This window comes from Ahaetulla prasina, chromosome 5, assembly GCF_028640845.1.
Source record: "Ahaetulla prasina isolate Xishuangbanna chromosome 5, ASM2864084v1, whole genome shotgun sequence".
In the NCBI taxonomy this organism is placed as follows: Eukaryota; Metazoa; Chordata; class Lepidosauria; order Squamata; family Colubridae; genus Ahaetulla; species Ahaetulla prasina.
Window position 1 is genome coordinate 69156604 of NC_080543.1, and position 23160 is coordinate 69179763.

Here is a 23160-nt window from a genome sequence, read left to right on the forward strand (position 1 = left end):
CATGTAACATAGATGTCTCTGTGGGTAAGATTATCAGCCCTGCTATCAAACAAAACCAAGCATTTTTTTTATTTACATTTATATCCCACCCTTCTCCGAAGACTCAGGGCGGCTTACATTGTGTAAGGCAATAGTCTCATTCTATTTTTATATTTACAAAGTCAACTTATTGCCCCCCCAACAATCTGGGTCCTCATTTTACCTATCTTATAAAGGATGGAAGGCTGAGTCAACCTTGGGCCTGGTGGGACTCGAGCCTGCAGTAATTGCAAGCAGCTGTGCTTTAATAACAGGCTATCTTACAGCCTGAGCCACCCACACCCTTACACCCATTTAATAGTGAGTGCCAACCCACGTGCACTAATCAAACAGGTGGCAAGAAAGTAGGGACAGTCAGGCACAATACAGGTTATGTAAACAGTAAACACAGGGTCAATCAAAATGGACTCAAATGTCTATACACCAATGCACAGAATATGAGGAATAAACAGGATGAATTAGAAATTCAAGTAAATGAGAGCAGATATGATATTGCTGCCATTACGGAAACTTGGTGGGCTGAAAACCCCAAATGGAACATACAGCTAGAGGGATATAAATTATTTAAAAGAAATAGACCAAATAAAAGAGGAGGTGGACTATATACAAGAAATTAAATCTCTTCAGAAATAGAGCACAACAATGATGAAAATTATCTTGAATACATTTGGGTCAATATTAAAGTGGGGGGGAATGATATTGCCATAGGTCTATACTATAGGCAACCAAACCAAACAGAGGAAGTAGATGAACTTTTTGCTAGTCAGCTAACTAAGGTATGTAGGAAGCACATCACAGTAGTAATGGGGGATTTTAACTACCCTGACATCAACTGGGAGACAAACTCTGCACCAAGTGGAAGATCCAACAGGTTCCTAACAAACATAGCAGACAACTTTGTTTCCCAAAAAATAGAGAAGGGAACAAGGGGATCAGCCTTATTGGACTTAATTCTCACTAACAGAGATGAAATGATAGAAGGTGCTGAAGCTACAGGGACCTTGGGGGCAAGTGATCACGCAATATTGAAATTCAACATTATGCAAACACAAGTAGTAGAACAAAGTCAAACTAGAGTCTTGGACTTCAAGAGAGCTAATTTCAATAAACTTAGAGAGAGCTTGAGAAGGATTCCATGGATGAGAATCCTCAAGGGGAAAACAACTCAAGAAGCTTGGGAAATTTTGAAAAGTGAGATTATAAAAGCCCACTCTAACACAATATCAATGAAGACGAAAAATAATAGATCTCAAAAGAAACCAGCATGGATGCATAAAGAATTCTCTGACAAATTGAAAGACAAAAAGGACAAGTATAAAAAGTGGAAAGAAGGGCAAATAACTAAGGCAGAATATCAGCAAATAGCCCGAGCCTGTAAAGATGAAGTGAGGAAAGCTAAGGCTCACAATGAACAAAGGCTAGCAACAAAAGTAAAAAATAACAAAAAAGGCTTCTTCCAACATGTTAAAAACAAGAAAAAAGTCAAGGAAACAATTGGCCCATTGCTGGGAGAAAGTGGCAAGAAGGTGACAAGCAACAGGGAGAAAGCAGATCTACTTAACTCATTTTTTGCATCTGTCTTTACACAAAAGGAAAAAACAATCCAACCTATCAAAAACAGCACCACAAAAAACAGATTAGGAACACAAGTTAAAATAGGGAAGAAAATGGTAAGTGAACACCTGTCTATCGTAGACAAGTTCAAATCACCAGGACTGGATGGATTACACCCCAAGGTTCTGAAGAAACTGGCAGACGAGATCTCAAAACCACTGAACTATGTCTTTCAAAGATCCTGGAGCACGGGGAAACTGTCAGAGGACTGGAAAAGAGCTGATGTAATTCCCATCTTCAAAAAAGGAAAAAAAAAACAGATCCAGGAAACTACAGACCTAACAGCCTTACCTCAATACCAGGGAAGATTCTGGAAAAGATAATCAAGCAACGAATCACCGAACACCTAGAAGCAAACAAAGTAATAACCGAAAGCCAACATGGGTTTATCAAAAACAGATTTTATAGCATTCTATGACAAAATTAGTGGACCAGAGGAATGCTGTCAATATAATTTACTTGGACTTCAGTAAAGCATTTGTTAAAGTAAACCATAACCTACTACTAGATAAAGTAGAAAAATGTGGGTTAGTTAGCACCACCAGTAGATGGATTCGTAACTGGCTGACCAACCGTACTCAACATGTAGTCCTCAATGGAACTACATCCACATGGAGGGAAGTATGCAGTGGAGTACCCCAAGGCTCTGTTTTAGGCCCAGTACTCTTCAACTTCTTCATCAATGACTTGGACAAGGGGATAGATGGGGAACTCATCAAATTTGCAGATGACACCAAGCTGGCAGGAATAGCCAACACTCCAGAAGATAGGCTCAAGATACAGAAAGTTCTTGACAGACTTGAACATTGGGCGCTATCTAACAAAATGAAATTCAACAATGAAAAAAGTAAGGTTCTACATTTAGGCAAAAAATATCAAAACAAAATGCACAGGTACCGTATATGTGGTACCTTGCTCAATAGTAATAACTGTGAGAGGGATCTTGGAGTCCTAGCGGACAACCATTTAGATATGAGCCAGCAGTGTGCAGTAGCTGCCAAAATAGCCAACACAATTCTGGGCTACATAAACAGAGGGATAGAATCAAGATCATGTGAAGTATTAATACCACATTATAATGCCTTTGTAAGGCCACACTTGGAATATTGCATTCAGTTTTGGTCACCATGATGTAAAAAAGATGTTGAGACTCTAGAAAGAGTGGAGAGAAGAGCAACAAAGATGATTAGGGGACTGGAAGCTAAAACATATGAAGAACGGTTGCAGGAACTGGGCATGTCTAGTTTAATGAAAAGAAGGACTAGGGGAGACATGATACCAGTGTTCCAATATCTCAGGGGTTGCCACAAAGAAGAGGGAGTCAAACTATTCTCCAAAGCACCTGAGGGTAGAACAAGAAGCAATGGGTGGAAACTGATCAAGGAGAGAAGCAACTTAGAACTAAGGAGAAATTTCCTGACAGAACAATTAATAAGTGGAACAACTTGCCTGCAGAATTTGTGAATGCTCCAACACTGAAAATTTTTAAGAAGATGTTGGATAACCATTTGTCTGAAATGGTGTAGGGTTTCCTGCCTAAGTAGGGGGTTGGACTAGAAGACCTCCAAGGTCCCTTCCAACTCTGTTATTATGATTATGAAATACTGGTATACATGTACTTTCATACATCCTAGCACATGTATTTTCTCAGTGTACAATTTTCAAGACACTTTATAATTTATAATTTATTTATTTATTTATTTATTATATTTATATACCGCCCTTCTCCCGAAGGACTCAGGGCAGTTCACAGCCAATAAAAACAACAGAAAACATATAATAATAAGCTATAATTGTGTGCATATTATTCAAAAATGTACATTTTGCCTAAATATTTTTATACTATACCATTTTTATCCAGTTTACTTTGAAATAATATTTTAAAATGCTGAGCAGTAATGTTTACTGTTAATTATAGCATAAAATTATGAAAAGTGTAAATTTCCATGTACACACTCTTGAACAATCTTGTATGTTAGAAAAGTCCAACCTTTTTAAAAATACATTTTCTATATGATTAATTTCTCATCCATCCATCAATTGTAAACTATGCACCAGGGCTATGCATTTTTGCATAGTTTCCAAATTTTGCAAATTGCACAAAATTGTGCAATCATTTCCAAATTATCCTTTCCAAATTTGTGCAATTGTTTTTCAGTGGCTTCCAGCTCTCTCTGCATTTAAAATGGCAATACCTGCATATATAATTGGAAGCAGAAGGGGGCAACTTCTGAACACCGAGTTTTTAATAATTCAGAGAGAGGTACTGATATGCATTCACATATACTGAGAGCCTTGTTTCAGACGAATTCTGTAGCTATACAATATCTACTCTCCCATCATGTAAAACATTCATGTAGTACTCATGGGGTAAAAGTGCAGGTAGATGTAGTTTGAATTAGATGCAACAAATGCAAAGCAGCAATATGTTGCATTTAATATTCAATAAAATATGGAGGAAGTAGTGGTTTCAGTAATAATTTATTATTGCTGCTTAGGTTAAGTGTAATTACTACTTCAAAACATTAATAAAACATTAATAAAAGGGACATTTAAAGGAGTCATTAAATATTTCATATTTGATTCTGAAATATTTCATATTTCATATTCATGCTGGACCCTGATAAAGAATTGCATTAATACAAAAAAAATCATATTTGATTAATTTGCAGAATCTGATTAACCAGGCAAAAAGATGGAAATTTAGATAAATGAGGAATAATCTAAGTTTGTATTGACTGAAAATACATGAATATTTAAATATAGCAATATTTTCAGATTTATCAAGGACAACACAATTGCTTTTAAAAACATATTTATCTAATCAAGGTTTCAATTGTTTCATATGAAATGTGCAACTTTTTCATCATGTTACAGATCATAGAAAGAGAAAAACCTGACAAGTACAGGAAGCTTCAAGATGCCAATAGATCATGTGAAGTGTTAGTACCACTTTATAATGCCTTGGTAAGGCCACACTTGGAATACTGCATCCAGTTTTGGTCGCCACGTTGTAAAAAAGATGTGGAGACTCTAGAAAGTGCAGAGAAGAGCAACAAAGATGATTAGGGGACTGGAGGCTAAAACATATGAAGAACGGTTGCAGGAACTGGGTATGTCTAGTTTAATGAAAAGGAGGACTAGGGGAGACATGATAGCAGTGTTCCAATATCTCAGGGGCTGCCACAAAAAAGGAGTCAAACTATTCTCCAAAGCACCTGAGGGTAGAACAAGAAGCAATGGGTGGAAACTGATCAAGGAGAGAAGCAACTTAGAACTAAGGAGAAATTTCCTGACAGTTAGAACAATTAATAAGTGGAACAACTTGCCTGCAGAAGTTGTGAATGCTCCAACACTGGAAATTTTTAAGAAAATGTTGGATAGCCATTTGTCTGAAATGGTGTAGGGTTTCTGCCTGTAGGGGTTGGACTAGAAGACCTCCAAGGTCCCTTCCAACTCTGTTATTATGATTATGAAATACTGGTATACATGTACTTTCATACATCCTAACACATGTATTTTCTCAGTGTACAATTTTCAAGACACTTTATAATTTATAATTTATTTATTTATTTATTTATTATATTTATAGTTTTAAGGATAAGTTCACAGCCAATAAAAACAACAGAAAACATATAATAATAAGCTATAATTGTGTGCATATTATTCAAAAATGTACATTTTGCCTAAATATTTTTATACTATACCATTTTTATCCAGTTTACTTTGAAATAATATTTTAAAATGCTGAGCAGTAATGTTTACTGTTAATTATAGCATAAAATTATGAAAAGTGTAAATTTCATGTACACACTCTTGAACAATCTTGTATGTTAGAAAAGTCCAACCTTTTTAAAAAATACATTTCTATGATTAATTTCTCATCCATCCATCAATTGTAAACTATGCACCAGGGCTATGCATTTTTGCATAGTTTCCAAATTTTGCAAATTGCACAAAATTGTGCAATCATTTCCAAATTATCCTTTCCAAATTTGTGCAATTGTTTTTCAGTGGCTTCCAGCTCTCTCTGCATTTAAAATGGCAATACCTGCATATATAATTGGAAGCAGAAGGGGGCAACTTCTGAACACCGAGTTTTTAATAATTCAGAGAGAGGTACTGATATGCATTCACATATACTGAGAGCCTTGTTTCAGACGAATTCTGTAGCTATACAATATCTACTCTCCCATCATGTAAAACATTCATGTAGTACCGTATATACTCGAGTATAAGCCGAGTTTTTCGGCACGTTTTTTGTGCTGAAAAACGCCCCCTCGGCTTATACTCGAGTCTACTTGCAGAGCCGACCCAGGAGAGGGTTTTTGCCCTCGGGAACAGCTGGGCCGGCAGGAGAATGCTGCCGGCATGCTTTGCCAGCTCGGCCGGCTCGTTTTGCGCGGCTGGCCTCGGCGTTTTCTTCGCCCGCTTTTGATGGCGGCGGCGGGTGGTCGGCGGAGGGGCGGAGGGGCGTTGTCACTCGCCCTCCTCTTACTGTCCTCCTCTCGCCTCGGAGGGGCGGAGGGGCGTTGTCACTCGCCCTCCTCTCCGAGCGAAATTGAGTGCGGCGGCAGTGGGGTGGTGGGGAGGCCGCCGTGAAGTGCCGGCTGGGGAGCCCGGGAGCCAATCCCGGCCCCCAGCCGGCACTTCACGGCGGCCTCTGCCGCCGCACTCAATTGCTTCGAAGGGCGAGAGTGACAAACAAATGAGTTCTAGCCCTTGGCGTTGTCACTCGCCCTCCTCTCCGAGCGAAATTGAGTGCGGCGGCAGTGGGGTGGTGGGGAGGCCGCCGTGAAGTGCCGGCTGGGGCCCAGCCGGCACTTCACGGCGGCCTCTGCCGCCGCACTCAATTTCGCTTTCGAGAGGAGGGCGAGAGTGACAAACAAATAGAGTTCTTCTCGCTTTGTTTGTCACTCAGCGAAATTGAGTGCGGCGGCAGTGGGGTGGTGGGGAGGCCGCCGTGAAGTGCGGCGGCAGTGGGGTGGTGGGGAGGCCGCCGTGAAGTGCCGGCTGGGGAGCCCGGGAGCCAATCCCGGCTCCCCAGCCGCTCAGGCCTCCACCGCGAGTGGATTACTCAATGCCGGCTGGGGAGCCCCATGTGAGAGCATTGCAATAATCCAAGCGAGAACTCTCTTTATTTGTTTGTCACTCGCCTCGGAGGCGGAGGCGTTGTCACTCGCCCTCCTCTCCGGTCAAATTGAGTGCGGCGGCAGTGGGGTGGGGAGGCCGCCGTGAAGTGCCGGCTGGGGAGCCCGGGAGCCAATCCCGGCTCCCCAGCCGGCACTTCACGGCGGCCTCCCCTGCCGCCGCACTCAATTTCGGCTTGAGAGGTGTTGTTGACACCCTCTCGGCCGGTAGTGCAAACAGGCATTCTCTGCCCCTGGCGGTCACCCTCCCCTCTCCTCTCGGCGGAGAGGAGGGCAGAGAGTGGTGGCGTTGAGCCCTCCGTGAAGTGCCGGCTGGGGAGCCCGGGATTGGCCCTGGCCCCCAGCCGGCACTTCACGGCGGCCTCCCCTGCCGCCGCACTCAATTTCGCCTTTTGGAGAGGAGGGCGAGGTGACAACGCCTCCGCCCCCACCGCGGCAAGAGGAGGACGAGTGAGAGGGGCGAAATGTCGAACGCCTCCGCCTCCGCCGACCACCGCCGCCGCCGCCATCAAAAGCGGCGGAAGCGCGGAGGCCAGCCGCCCCAAAACGAGCCGGCCGAGCTGGCAAAGCATGCCGCACTTCAATCCGGCTCCCCAGCCGGCACTTCACGGCGGCCTCCCCCACCCACCCACCCACCCCACTGCCGCACTCAATTTCGGCTTTTGGAGAGGAGGGCGAGTGTGTCAAACGCCAAGGGGCAGAAGAACTCTCTTTATTTGTTTGTCACTCGCCCTCCTCTTACTGTCCTCCTCTCGCCTCGGAGGCGGAGGCGTTGTCACTGAATACATCCCAATAAAATGCAAAGGTTTCAAAGCATGTTTTGGAAAAGCAGCGAGGATGGGGGAGAATGCTGCCTTGAATGTGAAAGAAACGTGGAAAACTCCAACTACAGTATAAAAAAACATTTGCACTCAGTACTTTTATTTTATTTTATTTTTGCCAAGTTTTCCCCAGGGTTTTTTTCCCCTATGGAAATTGGGGAGGTGGGGAGAAAGAGGTGAAAAGAAAAGCCTCTTGGAAAGCGGAGAAATCGGCAAGAACAAACAATTTCTCCCCGAGAGAGAAGCAGGAGGAGGAGGAGGAGGAGAGATGGGGGCATTGCAAGCTAGGGTGGGAAGAAGGAGGAGGAAGAAGAAGGGAGGCAAAAGAAACCGACCCTCGCGCAGATCAGCAAATTAGCTTTCCTTCTCCAAACCAATTTTTTAAAAAAAAAACCCGTTCTACCCAGAGCAAATGGCAAATAAGCAGCCCGTTTTGAGTCTGATTATTGTTTCACGGTGGTTGCCCTCTCTGATCTCCTTGTACATGACAAGGCACCTCTAACCCAGCGCTTTGTGTTTGTTATTGGTAATTCTCCTCTCCTTCTTCCATTGAGTCCTCTCCCCTTCCTTTCCGAACGGGGCGGGCGATTTACCTTCTCTGCCTCTTTTTATTTTCCTGGAGGTGGAGGTGTATTCCTAAGGATGCCTTCAGTGCTGGGGAAGGAGCCGATCCATGGAGGGAGGGGCGGCGCTGCCGGCCGCTGCTTACAGAGGCGAAAGAGCCAGGAGACCTTGGCATGGGTGGGCGGCTGGTGTAAGGCAGGGCAGAACCTTCGACCCGCAAGGATCCCGGGAGGTGGGGACGAAGAGAGGCAGAGAAGGAGGGAGGGAGGGAAGGAAAAGAAAAGAAAAGGGGGAGTGAAAATAAGAGCAGTCCGAGCAATAAATAAATATTGCTGGGCTGCTTTCCAAAAATCCTCAGCACGGAACTAAAAGTTGCAAGTGTTTTGTGAGTTCAAACAGTCCCTTCCAGACTATGCGTTTCATTAAAAGATACAAAGTTTGGTAAACTGAAGCTCGCTCTGTCCAATGCAAAAAAATCATCATCATCATATAATAATAATAATAATAATGATAATAATAATAATAATAATAATGATGATGATAATGATAATAATGATAATGATAATGATAATAATAATAATAATAATGATAATGATAATAATGATAATGATAATAATAATAATGATGATGATAATGATAATGATAATAATAATAATAATAATAATAATAATGATGATGATGATAATGATAATAATGATAATGATAATAATAATAATAATAATGATGATGATGATGATGATGATAATGATAATAATAATAATAATAATAATAATAATAATAATAATAATAATAATAATAATAATATTCAGCCGTGCTTCGCTTTGATGGCAGCCTGACGAAATGGGGGCAGGGGGATACATACACGGTTAGGGAAAATAACAAAACAATGTTTTGGGCTCAATTGCAGTCTTAAATTGAGGACTACCGTACTTGCAATTTGAACCTTATTGGACACTTCATTCCTGGAGGGTTTTTAAAGAACAGACTGGACAATCCTTTGTCTGAAACAGTATAGGATCTCTTGCTTGAGGAGTGGGGACTGGACTAGAAGATCACTGTTAGTTTGGGATATGTTCAGAGCCCACACATCTGATGACATAAAAAAATTGGCAAAGTCATCTCAAGTCACTTTGGCCGTTATTCCAGGTGGGCTTACATCTGTATTGCAGCCCCTAGATGTCAGTTTAAATAAACCTTTCAAGGACCATGTGCGAAGGATGTGGCATGAATGGATGACATCTGGTCAAGCTCGTCTGACAAAAGTTGGAAATCTGAGAAAGCCAGACATAGAACTAATAGCACAGTGGGTTCGTGATGCATGGGAAGATATTCCAGAGGACATGGTGCAACGTGCCTTCAAGAAATGTGGCATTAGTAATGCTATGGATGGCAGTGAAGACAGCGCATTGTATGAGAGTGACAGCAGTGATGATGACGACTGTGAACTCAGTGATGACGACAACGTATATGCGGATAACATCACAGAAGCTGAAGTAGCTGAAGCTCTGTTTGGACAAACAGATGATGAGGAGGAGAACTCCAGTTTTGAGGGATTTTAGCTCTCGTTAGCTTGGTTGCTGTTACTTTTAAAGATACTGTATTTTTGATACCATATTCTTTTTGGGGACCCCCTTTTGCACTTTTATTGTTTTTCGTTCAAATAAATATTCATGTTATTTTACTTGGCTCTATCTTTATTTTTTACATTGACCAGTAGCTGCCTCATTTCCCACCCTCGGCTTATACTCGAGTCAATAGTTTTTCCCAGTTTTTGTGGTAAAATTAGGTACCTCGGCTTATATTCGGATCGGCTTATACTCGAGTATATACGGTACTCATGGGGTAAAAGTGCAGGTAGATGTAGTTTGAATTAGATGCAACAAATGCAAAGCAGCAATATGTTGCATTTAATATTCAATAAAATATGGAGGAAGTAGTGGTTTCAGTAATAATTTATTATTGCTGCTTAGGTTAAGTGTAATTACTACTTCAAAACATTAATAAAACATTAATAAAAGGGACATTTAAAGGAGTCATTAAATATTTCATATTTGATTCTGAAATATTTCATATTTCATATTCATGCTGGACCCTGATAAAGAATTGCATTAATACAAAAAAAATCATATTTGATTAATTTGCAGAATCTGATTAACCAGGCAAAAAGATGGAAATTTAGATAAATGAGGAATAATCTAAGTTTGTATTGACTGAAAATACATGAATATTTAAATATAGCAATATTTTCAGATTTATCAAGGACAACACAATTGCTTTTAAAAACATATTTATCTAATCAAGGTTTCAATTGTTTCATATGAAATGTGCAACTTTTTCATCATGTTACAGATCATAGAAAGAGAAAAACCTGACAAGTACAGGAAGCTTCAAGATGCCAATAGATCATGTGAGGCCCTCGTGGAACAGATGGTGAATGGTAATTACATGGCACTAAATTTATATAACACTCTTAGTGGTTTTATAAAAAACATAGAATTGTATCATAGGAATTTTATTAGTGAGTCATGAACATTAAAATGGGCTATTCTTCCTTTTTATAAATTTATTCTATATGTTAAATTTTAATTAGCAAAAACAATAGGAATTTACCACCACTTTTGAAGTGTGGTTCAAAATATTTGCAGTACATCCACCTTTTGAAGACTGGGCAATCTTAATATTGGACTAAAATGAAATAGAATTTCATTTTTTTAAAGTTATAAAATTTTGGAAAAATCTCACAATATTTATTCTTCACTTTGCTTCATTTTTTTCTCATTTTGAATGTCTGCTTATCTGACCACATGATGGTTTTATATAATTTTTGGTTCTGTCTTCTTGGCTCATTGTTATTATTATTATTATTATTTATTCGATTTTTATACCGCCCTTCTCCCGAAGGACTCAGCCAAAATAAAAACAGACAATACAATATACAATTTAAAATACAAATTAAAAAACTTATTTTATAATTGGCCTAAAAAACTTTAAAATATATAAAACTAAAAACCCTTAAAATTAATAATAGAAATTTAAAAATCAATAAAATTTAAGCCAGCCCCGCGCGCATAAAAAGATGTGTCTTCAGTTCGCGGCGGAAGGTCCGAAGGTCAGGTATTTGGCGTAAACCCGGGGGAAGTTCGTTCCAGAGTGTGGGAGCCCCCACAGAGAAGGACCTTCCCCTGGGGGCCGCCAGCCGGCATTGCTTGGCGGACGGCACCCTGAGAAGTCCCTCTCTGTGAGAGCGTACGGGTCGGTGGGAGGCATGCGGTAACAGCAGGCGGTCCCATAAGTACCCAGGCCCTAAGCCATGGAGCGCTTTAAAGGTAGTAACCAAAACCTTAAAGTGCACCCGAAAGGCCACAGGTAGACAGTGCAGTCTGCGCAGGAGCGGTGTTACCGGGAGCAATGTGGTGCTCCCTCAATCACCAGCAGCTGCATTCTGGACTAACTGAAGCCTCCGAGTGCACCTCAAGGGGAGCCCCATGTAGAGAGCATTACAATAATCCAAGCGAGAGGTAACGAGCGCATGAGTGACTGTGCACAGGGCATCCCGATCAAGGAAGGGGCGCAACTGCCGAACCAGGCGAACCTGGTGGAAGGCCCTCCTGGAGACGGCCGTCAAATGATCTTCAAACGACAGCCATTCATCCAGGAGGACACCTAAGTTGCGCACCCTATCCTTTGGGGCCAATAACTCGCCTCCAACAGTCAGCCGCAGCTGCAGCTGACTGAATCGGGGTGCCGGCATCCACAGCCACTCCGTCTTGGAGGGATTAAGCTTGAGCCTGTTTCTCCCCATCCAGACCTGTACGGCTTCCACACACCGGGACAGCACTTCAACAGCTTCATTGGGGTGGCCTGGGGTGGAAAAGTACAGCTGGGTGTCATCAGCGTACAGCTGGTATCTCACCCCAAAGCCACTGATGATCTCACCCAACGGCTTCATATAGATGTTGAACAGAAGGGGCGAGAGGATCGACCCCTGCGGCACCCCACAAGTGAGGCACCTCGCGGTCGACCTCTGCCCCCCTGTCAACACCGTCTGCAACCAGTCAGAGAGATAGGAGGAGAACCACCGATATTTATTTATTTATTTATTTATTTATTTATTAAACTTTTATACTGCCCTTCTCCCGAAGGACTCAGGGCGGTGTACAGCCAAGATAAAAAGCAATAAGTATACAAAGTTAAAAATCAATTTAAAATACCTATTCAATAGTGGCCAAATTAAAACCGTCAAATTGACCAACCTAAAATACCCCATATAAAATTACAGAAGATTTAAAAATTTAAAATTTAAAATTTAGAAATTTAAAAAATCTAAAAAATCAGTCCAGTCCCGCTTGAATGAATAAATGAGTTTTTAATTCCCAACGAAAGGTCCGAAGGTCAGATATTTGGCGCAAACCGGGGAAGGTCGTTCCAGAGTGTGGAGCCCCAACAGAGAAGGCCCTTCCTGGGGCTGCCAGCCGGCATTGCTTGGCGGACGGCACCTGAGAAGACCCTCTCTGTGAGAGCGCACGGGTCGGTGGGAGGCATGCGGTAACAGCAGGCGGTCCCATAAGTACCCAGGCCCTAAGCCATGGAGCGCTTTAAAGGTGGTAACCAGAACCTTGAAGCGCACCCGAAAGACCACAGGTAGCCAGTGCAGACTGCGCAGGAGTGGTGTTACCCGGGAGCAATGTGGTGCTCCCTCAATCACCCGCGCAGCTGCATTCTGGACTAGCTGAAGTCGAGTGCACCTCAGGGTAGCCCCATGTAGAGAGCATTGCAATAATCCAAGCGAGAGGTAGCAGCGCATGAGTGACTGTGCATAAGGCATCCCGGTCCAGAAAGGCGCAACTGGCGAACCAGGCGAACCTGGTAAAGCTCTCCTGGAGACGCCCCCCACATGGTCTTCAAGCGACAGCCGTCCATCCAGGAGAACGCCCAAGTTGCGCACCCTTTCCGTCGGGGCCAATGACTCACCCCCAACAGTCAGCTGCGGTTGCAGCTGACTGTACCGAGATGCCGGCATCCACAGCCACTCCGTCTTGGATGGATTGAGTCTGAGTCTGTTTCTCCCCATCCAGACCCGTACGGCCTCCAGACAACGGGACAGCACTTCGACAGCTTCGCTGGGGTGGCCTGGGGTGGAAAAGTACAGCTGAGTATCATCAGCGTACAGATGATAGCTCACCCCAAAGCCACTGATGACCTCGCCCAACGGCTTCATATAGATGTTGAACAGGAGAGGCGAGAGAATCGACCCCTGCGGCACCCCACAAGTGAGGTGCCTCGCGGTCGATCTCTGCCCTCCTGTCAACACCGTCTGCGACCGGTCAGAGAGGTAGGAGGAGCCTCCCACTCCCAATCCCCCCAACCGGCACAGCAAGATACCATGGTCGATGGTATCAAAAGCCGCTGAGAGGTCTAATAGGATCAGGGCAGAGGAATAACCCCTGTCCCTGGCCCTCCAGAGATCATCCACCAATGCGACCAAAGCTGTCTCCGTGCTGTATCCGGGTCGGAAGCCGGACTGGAACGGGTCTAGATAGACGGCTTCATCCAGGTATTGGGGTAGCTGTCATGCCACAACACTCTCTACAACCTTCGCAACGAAGCGAAGGTTGGAGACCGGACGATAATTACCCAAAATAGCCGGGTCCAGGGAGGGCTTCTTGAGGAGGGGTCTCACCACCGCCTCTTTCAAGGCGGCAGGGAAAACCCCTTCCAACAAAGAAGCGTTGATGATCACCTGGAGCCAGCCTCGTGTCACTTCCTGAGTGGCCAGTACCAGCCAGGAAGGACACGGGTCCAGTAAACATGTAGTGGCATGAAGCCTCCCCAACAACCTGTCGACGTCCTCGGGAGCCACAGGGTCAAACTCATCCCAAACAGACTCGACAAGACGTGCCTCCTCTCCCTCGCTTGGATCATCCCAATTTCGGTCCAGACCATCCCGGAGCTGAGCGATTTTATCGTATAGATAACCACTAAACTCCTCGGCATGTCCCTTCAAAGAGTCATCCCGCACCTCCTGAGGAAGGAGGGAGCGGGTCACCCAAAACAGGGCGGCTGGGCGGTTATCTGCCGACACAATGAGGGTGGAGGCGTAGGAGCGCGTCGCCTCCCTCATTGCCACTAGGTAGGTCCTAGAATAGGACCTAACTAGTGTCCGATCAGCTTCGGAACGACTGGACCTCCAAGTGCTCTCTAGGCATCTTCTCCGGCGTTTCATCTCCCTCAGCCCCTCGGAGAACCAAGGGGCCGGATGAGACCTGCGCCGGGTCAGAGGCCGCAAAGGCGCGACCCGGTCCAAGGCCCCAGCCGCGGCCTGTTCCCAGGCCGCAACTAGTTCCTCAGTCGAGCCGTGGGCCAGATCCTCAGGAATTGGCCCAAGCTCCGTCAGGAACCTCTCAGGGTCCATCAGGCGCCTGGGACAGAACCAACGTATAGGTTCCGTCTCCCTGCGATGGTGGGTGGTGGTTCGGAGGTCTAGGCGAAGGAGAAAATGATCTGTCCATGACAACAGTTCTGTTACTAAGTTATCTAATTCCAGATCATTTAACCACTGTCCAGAGATATAAAGTAGATCCAGCGTGCCTCCTCCCATGTGTGTAGGGCCATCATTTACTCGAATCAGGTCCAAGGCCATCATGGAAGCCTGGAACTCCCGAGCTGCAGTCGATGACAAGCCAGCTGATGGCAGGTTGAAATCCCCCATAACCATAAGTCTGGGGGTCTCAACCGCCACACCGGCAAGTACCTCCAACAGCTCGGGCAGGGCTATGTTCACACAGCAAGGAGCCAGGTATGCGATCAACAAGCCCAACTGATTCCTATGGCCCCACCTCACATAGAGGGATTCACAGCCGGCAATCTGAGGAACAGTGGCCTCCCTCAGCTCTAGATCCTCCTTAATGACAACCGCCACCCCCCCACCCCTACCTTGGGCCCTCGGTTGATGAAATGCTCGGAAACCCGGGGGGCACAGCTCGACAAGGGGAACTCCCCCCTCTGGGCCCAACCAGGTCTCCGTAATGCCCATAAGGTCCGCGGACTCCCCCTGAATAAGATCACAAATCAGGGGAGCTTTATTAACCACGGACCGGGCATGACATAACATCAACCGAAGATCCAAGCTCTGAGGATCATGGCCGCCCGAGGAACGGGTAGGGACTGAGGGGCCGGAGCACGTGATCGCTTTCAAGCAGCGAGCACGTGCTCCCAACACTCGATACGGCCCCCTCCCCCGCCATATCTGCCTCTCCCACTTACCGTACAGATGGAACAACCCTCTAATCCTGGAACGAACCCCTCCCCCCCCGCCTTCAGACCAGATGCCCTGATGCCGCGAACCAGCACAGGGGCTGGATCCCTCCCCGACGGGTCCTTACCCCCACCCGTCATGTCCCTCCCCCCTTTAAAAAACCCTTATTTACAAATCTATTTAAAAAACCCCACAAATTCTTCTTGGCCGCATGCCACCTCTCTGGGTCCCAAGACCCTTCGTTAAGGTAAGCCCTCGATAACTTGGAGGGCCATTCCTGCAAGGCGGGGGAACCTCGCAGTCGTAATAGTTCGGCAGACGAGTATCTCATGGAGGAGTAGTCAATAAAACGGCGAAAGAGTGTCCATCCCTAATCGGCAAAGATGTTCCAGTCATTCCGATAGTTCACCAAGACCCAATATTAAACGGTCAACCGTATTGTATATTGTATATTCCTTTTTATTATTTTTTTAGTATTTTTTTTATAAAAAGTTATTTGCCCCTCTGTCAGACTGCCTCTGATTAATATTTAGGAAAGAAACACCTTGACTTCATTTGAAAATAAAGAAAAGTACTTTTACTAAATACATCTGAATGCAATTATAGAAAAGCTGAAACTGAAGCAAAATATGGTGGACAGCACATATCCCTTCATTAGTCCCTCCTCCCCCCAAAGGTCAGTTCTGGGCCAATGCCAATTCCCCCATGGGCCACGTGGTAAACTCCTTCCGATGGTCTCCTCCTGCTTGGAATGCCTGGAATGCAGGGTACATTGATAATTCCGTGCCTCTGGTCATCATGCTGATTTTGAATCCCTTCCTTCTCCTTTGCAGTAATTGTCAGCCAACAATCTTAAAGGGCCCTCACCCCATTATCATGTAAGGCAATGATATAGCATAAAACATTGAATTATTTAACACTAGACAAGGTAACAAATCTAACAATCTACTAAAATATAAAATACACAATTAGTGAAGATTGGTGAGCGGAGGCTGACACCCTCTTTTTTTCTATCCATATGCAGTCATTTTAAGCATGCATAGTATTTACACCATGCTCTCCCAATTATGTGCATTTTTCCATTGATATTGGAAATACTGGAATGTGTCCCCAAGTATTTAAAGACTCATGCCAGCTTTTTGATCAGATACTTAATTTGATTTGTTTCTCTATCTTTTTCTAGACCATTTATTTGTGTTCTTTTTTCTTTATCTTTCCACAGCACTTTCTTTCACACAAAAATCAATATCAATCTGAACTTGAAAGTGAACTTAAAAGAGCTATCAGCCTAGAATGTCTATTTAGCCACAAGTAGACTAAATCCAACTCCCCTTGAATTCCATTGACCTTCATCTAGCACAAAGCATGTGCTGTTAGTTGAAAAGTATATATATATATATATATATATGTATGTATGTATGTATGTATGTATGTATGCATGTATGTATGTATGTAAGTCTTTGGTTATTCGGGTTTTCTCCCGCGTAAAATTGGAAGTGTCTTGGCGACGTTTCGACGAAGTCTCATTCGTCATCTTCAGGCTTCAGCTTCGTGCTTCTGGGAGCAATGTGTGATTGCAGCTGTTTCTTCCTTTTTAACTGCTAGAGGGGGTTTGAACTGATTGGGTGGGAGCTTGGCTGTGCTCTGATTGGATGGGATTTTTTTGTGCTCTGATTGGCTGGGGGTGTGTCCTGTTTGGGTGGGGGCTTGGTTGTGCTCAGATTAGTCTGAGTTGCAGGGGGATTTGAGCTGGTGAGCTGCACTGCTGCTGTTTGGCTTCGTGGTCGTGCTACATCTTCATAGTGGGTGTCAGTCTGCTGCATGTATGGATTGGAGGGGTTTGAAATGGTTAATGTTGCAGCTGCAGTCTGGCTTCTGGTCCTTGGTCGTGCTTCCTGATCAGTGTGGGTTTGGGTCTGCTTTCTGGGTGGATGTGTGGTGGTGACATCCTGTGTGGACCTCGTGAGAGTGGGTCTGGTGTCATTCCTCGTGTTAAGGACTCGTTTGTCAATAAGGGCGGGTTTCCAAATGGCTGGTAGGCGGGAGGTATCATCTCGTTTGTTCATGCTGTGTGGGCGTTTTTCTATCTCGATGGCTTCTCTGATTATTCTGTTGTTAAAGTGTTCAGTTTTGGCGATAGTTCTGGTCTTTTTAAAATCAATATCGTGTCCTGTGGCTTTAAGGTGTTGGACCAGGGAAGAAGTTGGTTCCTCTTTTTTGACTGAGTTCTTGTGTTCTTCAATGCGTGCACTTATTCTTCTATTGGTTTGTCCGATGTATGTGGTGGGGCAGGCGGTGCATGAGATTTCATATACTGCTTGATTTTCTAACTCAATTTTGTCTTTGGGGTTTCTTAGGATGGTGGATATTTTTTGGTTTGTGCAGAATGCTGTCTTGATGTTATGTTTGTGGAGGATCTTGCTGATTCTGTCTGTGGTGCCTTTTATATATGGGAGGAGGGCTGTGCCATTTTCTTGTTCTCTGTCTTGGGTTTTAGTGGGGGGTTCTTTTTGGATTAGTTTGGTAATCTTATTTCTCTGGAATCCATTGGATGTTAGTACGTTTGTGAGAGTGTGTAGTTCGGTTTTTAGATGTTCTTCGTCAGCTAAGCGTTTTGTTCTAGAGATGAGTGTCTTGGCTACGGAGTTGATCTGTGCTGGGTGGTGGTGTGAGAGTGCGTGCAGATAGCGGTTTGTGTGTGTTTTCTTCTGGTAGATGGTGTGTCCTAGGGAGCCATTGGGTTTCTTGTTCTCATTCCTCCTTAACACGAGGAATGACACCAGACCCACACTCACGAGGTCCACACAGGATGTCACCACCACACATCCACCCAGAAAGCAGACCCAAACCCACACTGATGAGGAAGCACGACCAAGGACCAGAAGCCAGACCGCAGCTGCAACATTAGCCATTTCAAACCCCTCCAATCCATACATGCAGCAGACTGACACCCACTACGAAAATGTAGCACGACCACGACCACGAAGCCAAACAGCAGCAGTGCAGCTCACCAGCTCAAATCCCCCTGCAACTCAGACTAATCTGAGCACAACCAAGCCCCCACCCAAACAGGACACACCCCAGCCAATCAGAGCAAAAAAAAAACCATCCAATCAGAGCACAGCCAAGCTCCCACCCAATCAGTTCAAACCCCCACTAGCAGTTAAAAAGGAAGAAACAGCTGCAATCACACATTGCTCCCAGAAGCACGAAGCTGAAGCCTGAAGATGACGAAAGAGACTTCGTCGAAACGTTGCCAAGACACTTCCAATTTTACGTGGGAGAAAACCCGAATAACCAAAGACCTACATACAAACACCCGCGAAAACCTCAGAAAACAAATATATATGTATGTATATATATTTGTAGGTTTTCACGGGTATAGGTATGTAGGTCTTGGCATATTCGGGTCTTTTCCCGGGTAAGGTTGAGAGAGATGTTTCAACAAGGTCTCACTCGTCATCTTCAGGATGGTGCTTATGGCTTCGTGCTTGTGCGAGCAAAGCGTGGTGGGAATACTGGTGGGGAGGTGGGGAGTGTTGGCTTTGTTGCTGTAAGCGGGTTGGGTGGCTGTGTGGTTGCATCTTGATCGGTAGGTGGAATGGATGTTTGCACATTAGTCAGCTGTTTCATGGCATCCTGTGTGGGTATGGTCCTAGTTGTCTGCTCATTAGTATTCTGTGTTTAATGACCTGGGTAATGGGCTGTGTGGAAATCGTTAATTGGGGGTTTTTTAGGACTTTTTTTTTTTAGACATAGCAATTTAAAGTTAAGGAAGTTTTAAAGTTAAAGAAGTTTTAAAGTTAAGGAAGTTTTAAAGTATAAAAAGTTTTAAATTTAGCTGCTTTTATCTAAAAATATAAATAAAATAAAATAAATAACAAAATATTTGTGCAGCTTTCTAAGATTTGGTATGTTTCTGTAGTGTTTCACTCTAACTACACAAACACACAAAACCTCACAAAACTGTATGTGGCATTTTGTGGGTGTGAGAGAGAGTCAGTTGTGTTGTGTTGTGTTGTGTTGTATGTGTGTAAAGTGTGAAAGTTGATTTTTGGGCTTTTTGTGGCTGTGTGAGGTTCCTGCTTGTTGCAGGGGCCATTTTGGGTGAAGTGCAGCTGCTTTTACATTGTGTGTGAATCAGTTGTGTTGTGTGTGTGTAAAGTCTGAAAGTTGGTTTTTGGGCTTTTTGTGCCTGTGTGAGGTTCCTGCTTGTTGCAGAGGCCATTTTGGGTAAGGTGCAGCTGCTTTTACATTGTATGTGAGTCAGTTGTGTTGTGTTGTGTTGTGTGTGTTGTGTTGTGTTGTGTGTGTAAACACATACAGACCAGTTTAGCTAAGCTATGCCCAGGCAATGAGCCGTCTTACATGGCTCACAACAGATCCTGTTTCTTAGTCATCAAACAGTTCCCATTGGCTGACTTGTTATTGGGCTGTCCCAGCTCATAATTTCTCATATACTGATAGAGTATTTGTAACCATTCATCATATGTTTTAGCCTTCAGTCCCCTAATCATCTTGGCGGCTTTTCTCTACACTCTTTCTAGAGTCTTAACATCTTTTTTATAGTGTGGTGACCAAAACTAGATGCAGTATTCTAGGTGTAGTCTTACTAAGGCTTTATAAAGTGGTATTAGTACCTCACACACAACCAAGGAGAATATCAGCAAATAGCCAGAAACTGCAAAGACAAAGTCAAGAAAGCAAAGGCTCCCAATGAACAAAGACTTGAAACAAAAGTCAAAGATAATTTTAAAAAGTTTCTTTCAACATATTAATAAAAAGAAAAAAGTCAAGGAAACAGTAGATCCACTAAAGAGAGGAGATGACAAGGAAGTAACAGGCAACAAAGAGAAAGCAGAGCTGCTTAACTCATTCTTTACATTGGTTTTCACGCAAAAAGAAACTATGGCCCAACCTACCAAAAACATAACTGTAAAAGACAGACTAGAAATAAAAGTTAAAATAAGCAAAAAATAAATAAATAGTAAGATAACACCTATCTGATCTTGATGAATACAAATCACTGGGACCTGATGGATTACATCCCAGAGTTCTAACGGAGCTGGCAGATGTCATCTCAGAATCACTGTACCATATCTTTCAAAAATCCTGGAGCACCAGGGAACTACTGTACTGTACTGTAACTTTAAAAGACAAACTAGAAATAAAAATTAAAATAAACAAAAAAAAATGGTAACAGAACATCTATTTGACCTTGGCAAATATAAATTTATTTATTTATTTATTTATTTATTCGTACTTTTATACCGCCCTATCTCCCTAGGGACTCAGGGCGGTGTACAGCCATATAAAAAACACATAAATATACAAAGTAAAACATTCATCTAAAAAACTTATTATAAAGGCCAAATATTTAAAATAAACATATAAATAATAAAACCCAATTTAAAACCAAATCTAAAATTTAGACATTTAAAAATTTAAAACCTTAGTCCAGTCCTGTGCAGATGAATAGATGTGTCTTAAGCTCGCGGCGGAAGGTCCGAAGGTCAGGAAGTTGACGAAGTCCTGGGGGAAGCTCGTTCCAGAGGGTGGGAGCCCCCACAGAAAAGGCCCTTCCCCTGGGCGTCGCCAGTCGGCACTGCCTGGCCGACGGCACCCTGAGGAGTCCCTCCCTGTGAGAGCGCACGGGTTGGTGGGAGGCATTCGGTGGCAGCAGACGGTCCCGTAAGTAACCCGGCCCTATGCCATGGAGTGCTTTGAAGATCATTACCAAAACCTTGAAGCGCACCCGGAAAACCACAGGTAGCCAGTGCAGTCTGCGCAGGAGGGGTGTTACATGGGAGCCACGAGGGGCTCCCTCTATCACCCGCGCAGCTGCATTCTGAACTACCTGGAGTCTCCGGGTGCTCCTCAAGGGGAGCCCCATGTAGAGAGCATTGCAGTAGTCCAGATGAGATGTCACGAGAGCATGAGTGACCGTGCATAAGGCATCCCGGTCTAGAAAGGGGCGCAACTGGCGCACCAGGCGAACCTGGTGAAAGGCTCTCCTGGAGACGGCCGTCAAATGGTCTTCAAAAGACAACCGTCAATCCAGGAGAACGCCCAAGAACGCACCCTCTCCATTGGGGCCAATGACTCGCCCCCAACAGTCAGCCGAGGCTGCAGCTGACTGTACCGGGATGCCGGCATCCACAGCCACTCCGTCTTGGAGGGATTGAGCTTGAGCCTGTTTCTCCCCATCCAGACCCGTACGGCCTCCAGACACCGGGACAACACCTCGATAACTTCATTGGGGTGGTCCGGTGTGGAAAAGTACAGCTGAGTGTCGTCAGCGCACAGCTGGTACCTCACACCGAAACCACTGATGATCTCACCCAGCGGCTTCATATAGATGTTGAACAAGAGGGGCGAGAGAATGACCCTGAGGCACCCACAAGTGAGGCGTCTGGGGCCGACCTCTGCCCCCGTCAACACCGTCTGCGACCGATCGGAGAGATAGGAGGAGAACCACCGATAAACAGTGCCTCCACTCCCAATCCCTCCAACGGTGCAGCAGGATACCATGGTCGATGGTATCAAAAGCCGCTGAGAGGTCTAATAGGACCAAGGCAGAGGAATAACCCCTATCCTGGCCCTCAGAGATCATCCTGCGACCAAAGCCGTCTCAGTGCTGTAACCGGGCTGGAAACCGGACTGGAATGGGTCTAGATAGACGGTTTCCTCCAGGTACCGGGGTAGCTGACATGCCACCACACTCTCTACAACCTTCGCCGCGAGCGGGTTGGAGACCGGACGATAATTACCTAACACAGCTGGGTCCAGGGAAGGCTTCTTGAGGAGAGGCCTCACCACCGCCTCTTTCAAGGCGGCCAGAAAGACCCCCTCCAACAAAGAAGCATTTGTAAGCCCCTGGAGCCAGCCTCGTGTCACATCCTGTGCGGCCAGCACCAACCAGGAGGGACACAGGTCCAGTAAACATGTGGTGGCATTCAGCCTACCCAGCAACCTGTCCATGTCCTCGGGAGCCACAGGGTCAAACTCATCCCAAACAATCTCAACAAGACGGCTCTCAGACATCCCACCCGGATCTACCCAATTTTGGTCCAGACCGTCCCGAAGCTGAACGATTTTGTCGTATAGATAACCACTAAACTCCTCAGCACGTCCCTGCAGCAGGTCATCCCGCTCTCCCTGTTGAAGGAGAGAGCGAGTTACCCGAAACAGGGCGGCCGGGCGGTTATCTGCCGACGCAATGAGGGAGGAGACGTAGCAAATCACCTGGACCTGACAGATTATATCTCAGAGTTCTGAAGGAGCTGGCAGATGTTATCTCAGAAACATTGTACCATATCTTTCAAAAATCCTGGAGCACTAGGGAAGTACCTAAGGGTTGGAAAAGGACTGTAGTTCCCATCTTCAAGAAAGGGGGGGGAAACAGACCCAGGAAATACAGACCTAACATCAGCCTAACATCAGATCTGCCAACATCTAGAAACAGGTAAAATAATAACTAGCAGTCAGCATGGGTTTGTTAAAAACAGATCATGGCAAACCAATCTTATTTCATTCTTCAACATAGTGACTAAATTAGTAGACCAGTGAAAACTGTGGACATAATATACTTAGACTTCAGCGAGACATTCGACAAAGTAGATCACAACCTACTTCTTGGTAAGCTAAAAAAAGTGGGATAGATAGCATCATCACCAGATGGATTTGTAACTGGCTGAGAAACCATATTCAATGATTA

The 23160-nt window shown here is 44.6% G+C and overlaps 1 protein-coding gene across 1 annotated transcript in view; it reads left to right on the forward strand.

The window, feature by feature from the left end:
• Window positions 1-23160, forward strand: part of DMD (dystrophin) — a 1918566-nt gene that overhangs the window by 629121 nt on the left and 1266285 nt on the right. Inside the window, exon 19 of the mRNA XM_058186507.1 lies at window positions 10538-10625. Coding sequence (XP_058042490.1) covers window positions 10538-10625 — 88 coding nt within the window. The remainder of the gene's footprint in view (window positions 1-10537; window positions 10626-23160) is intronic.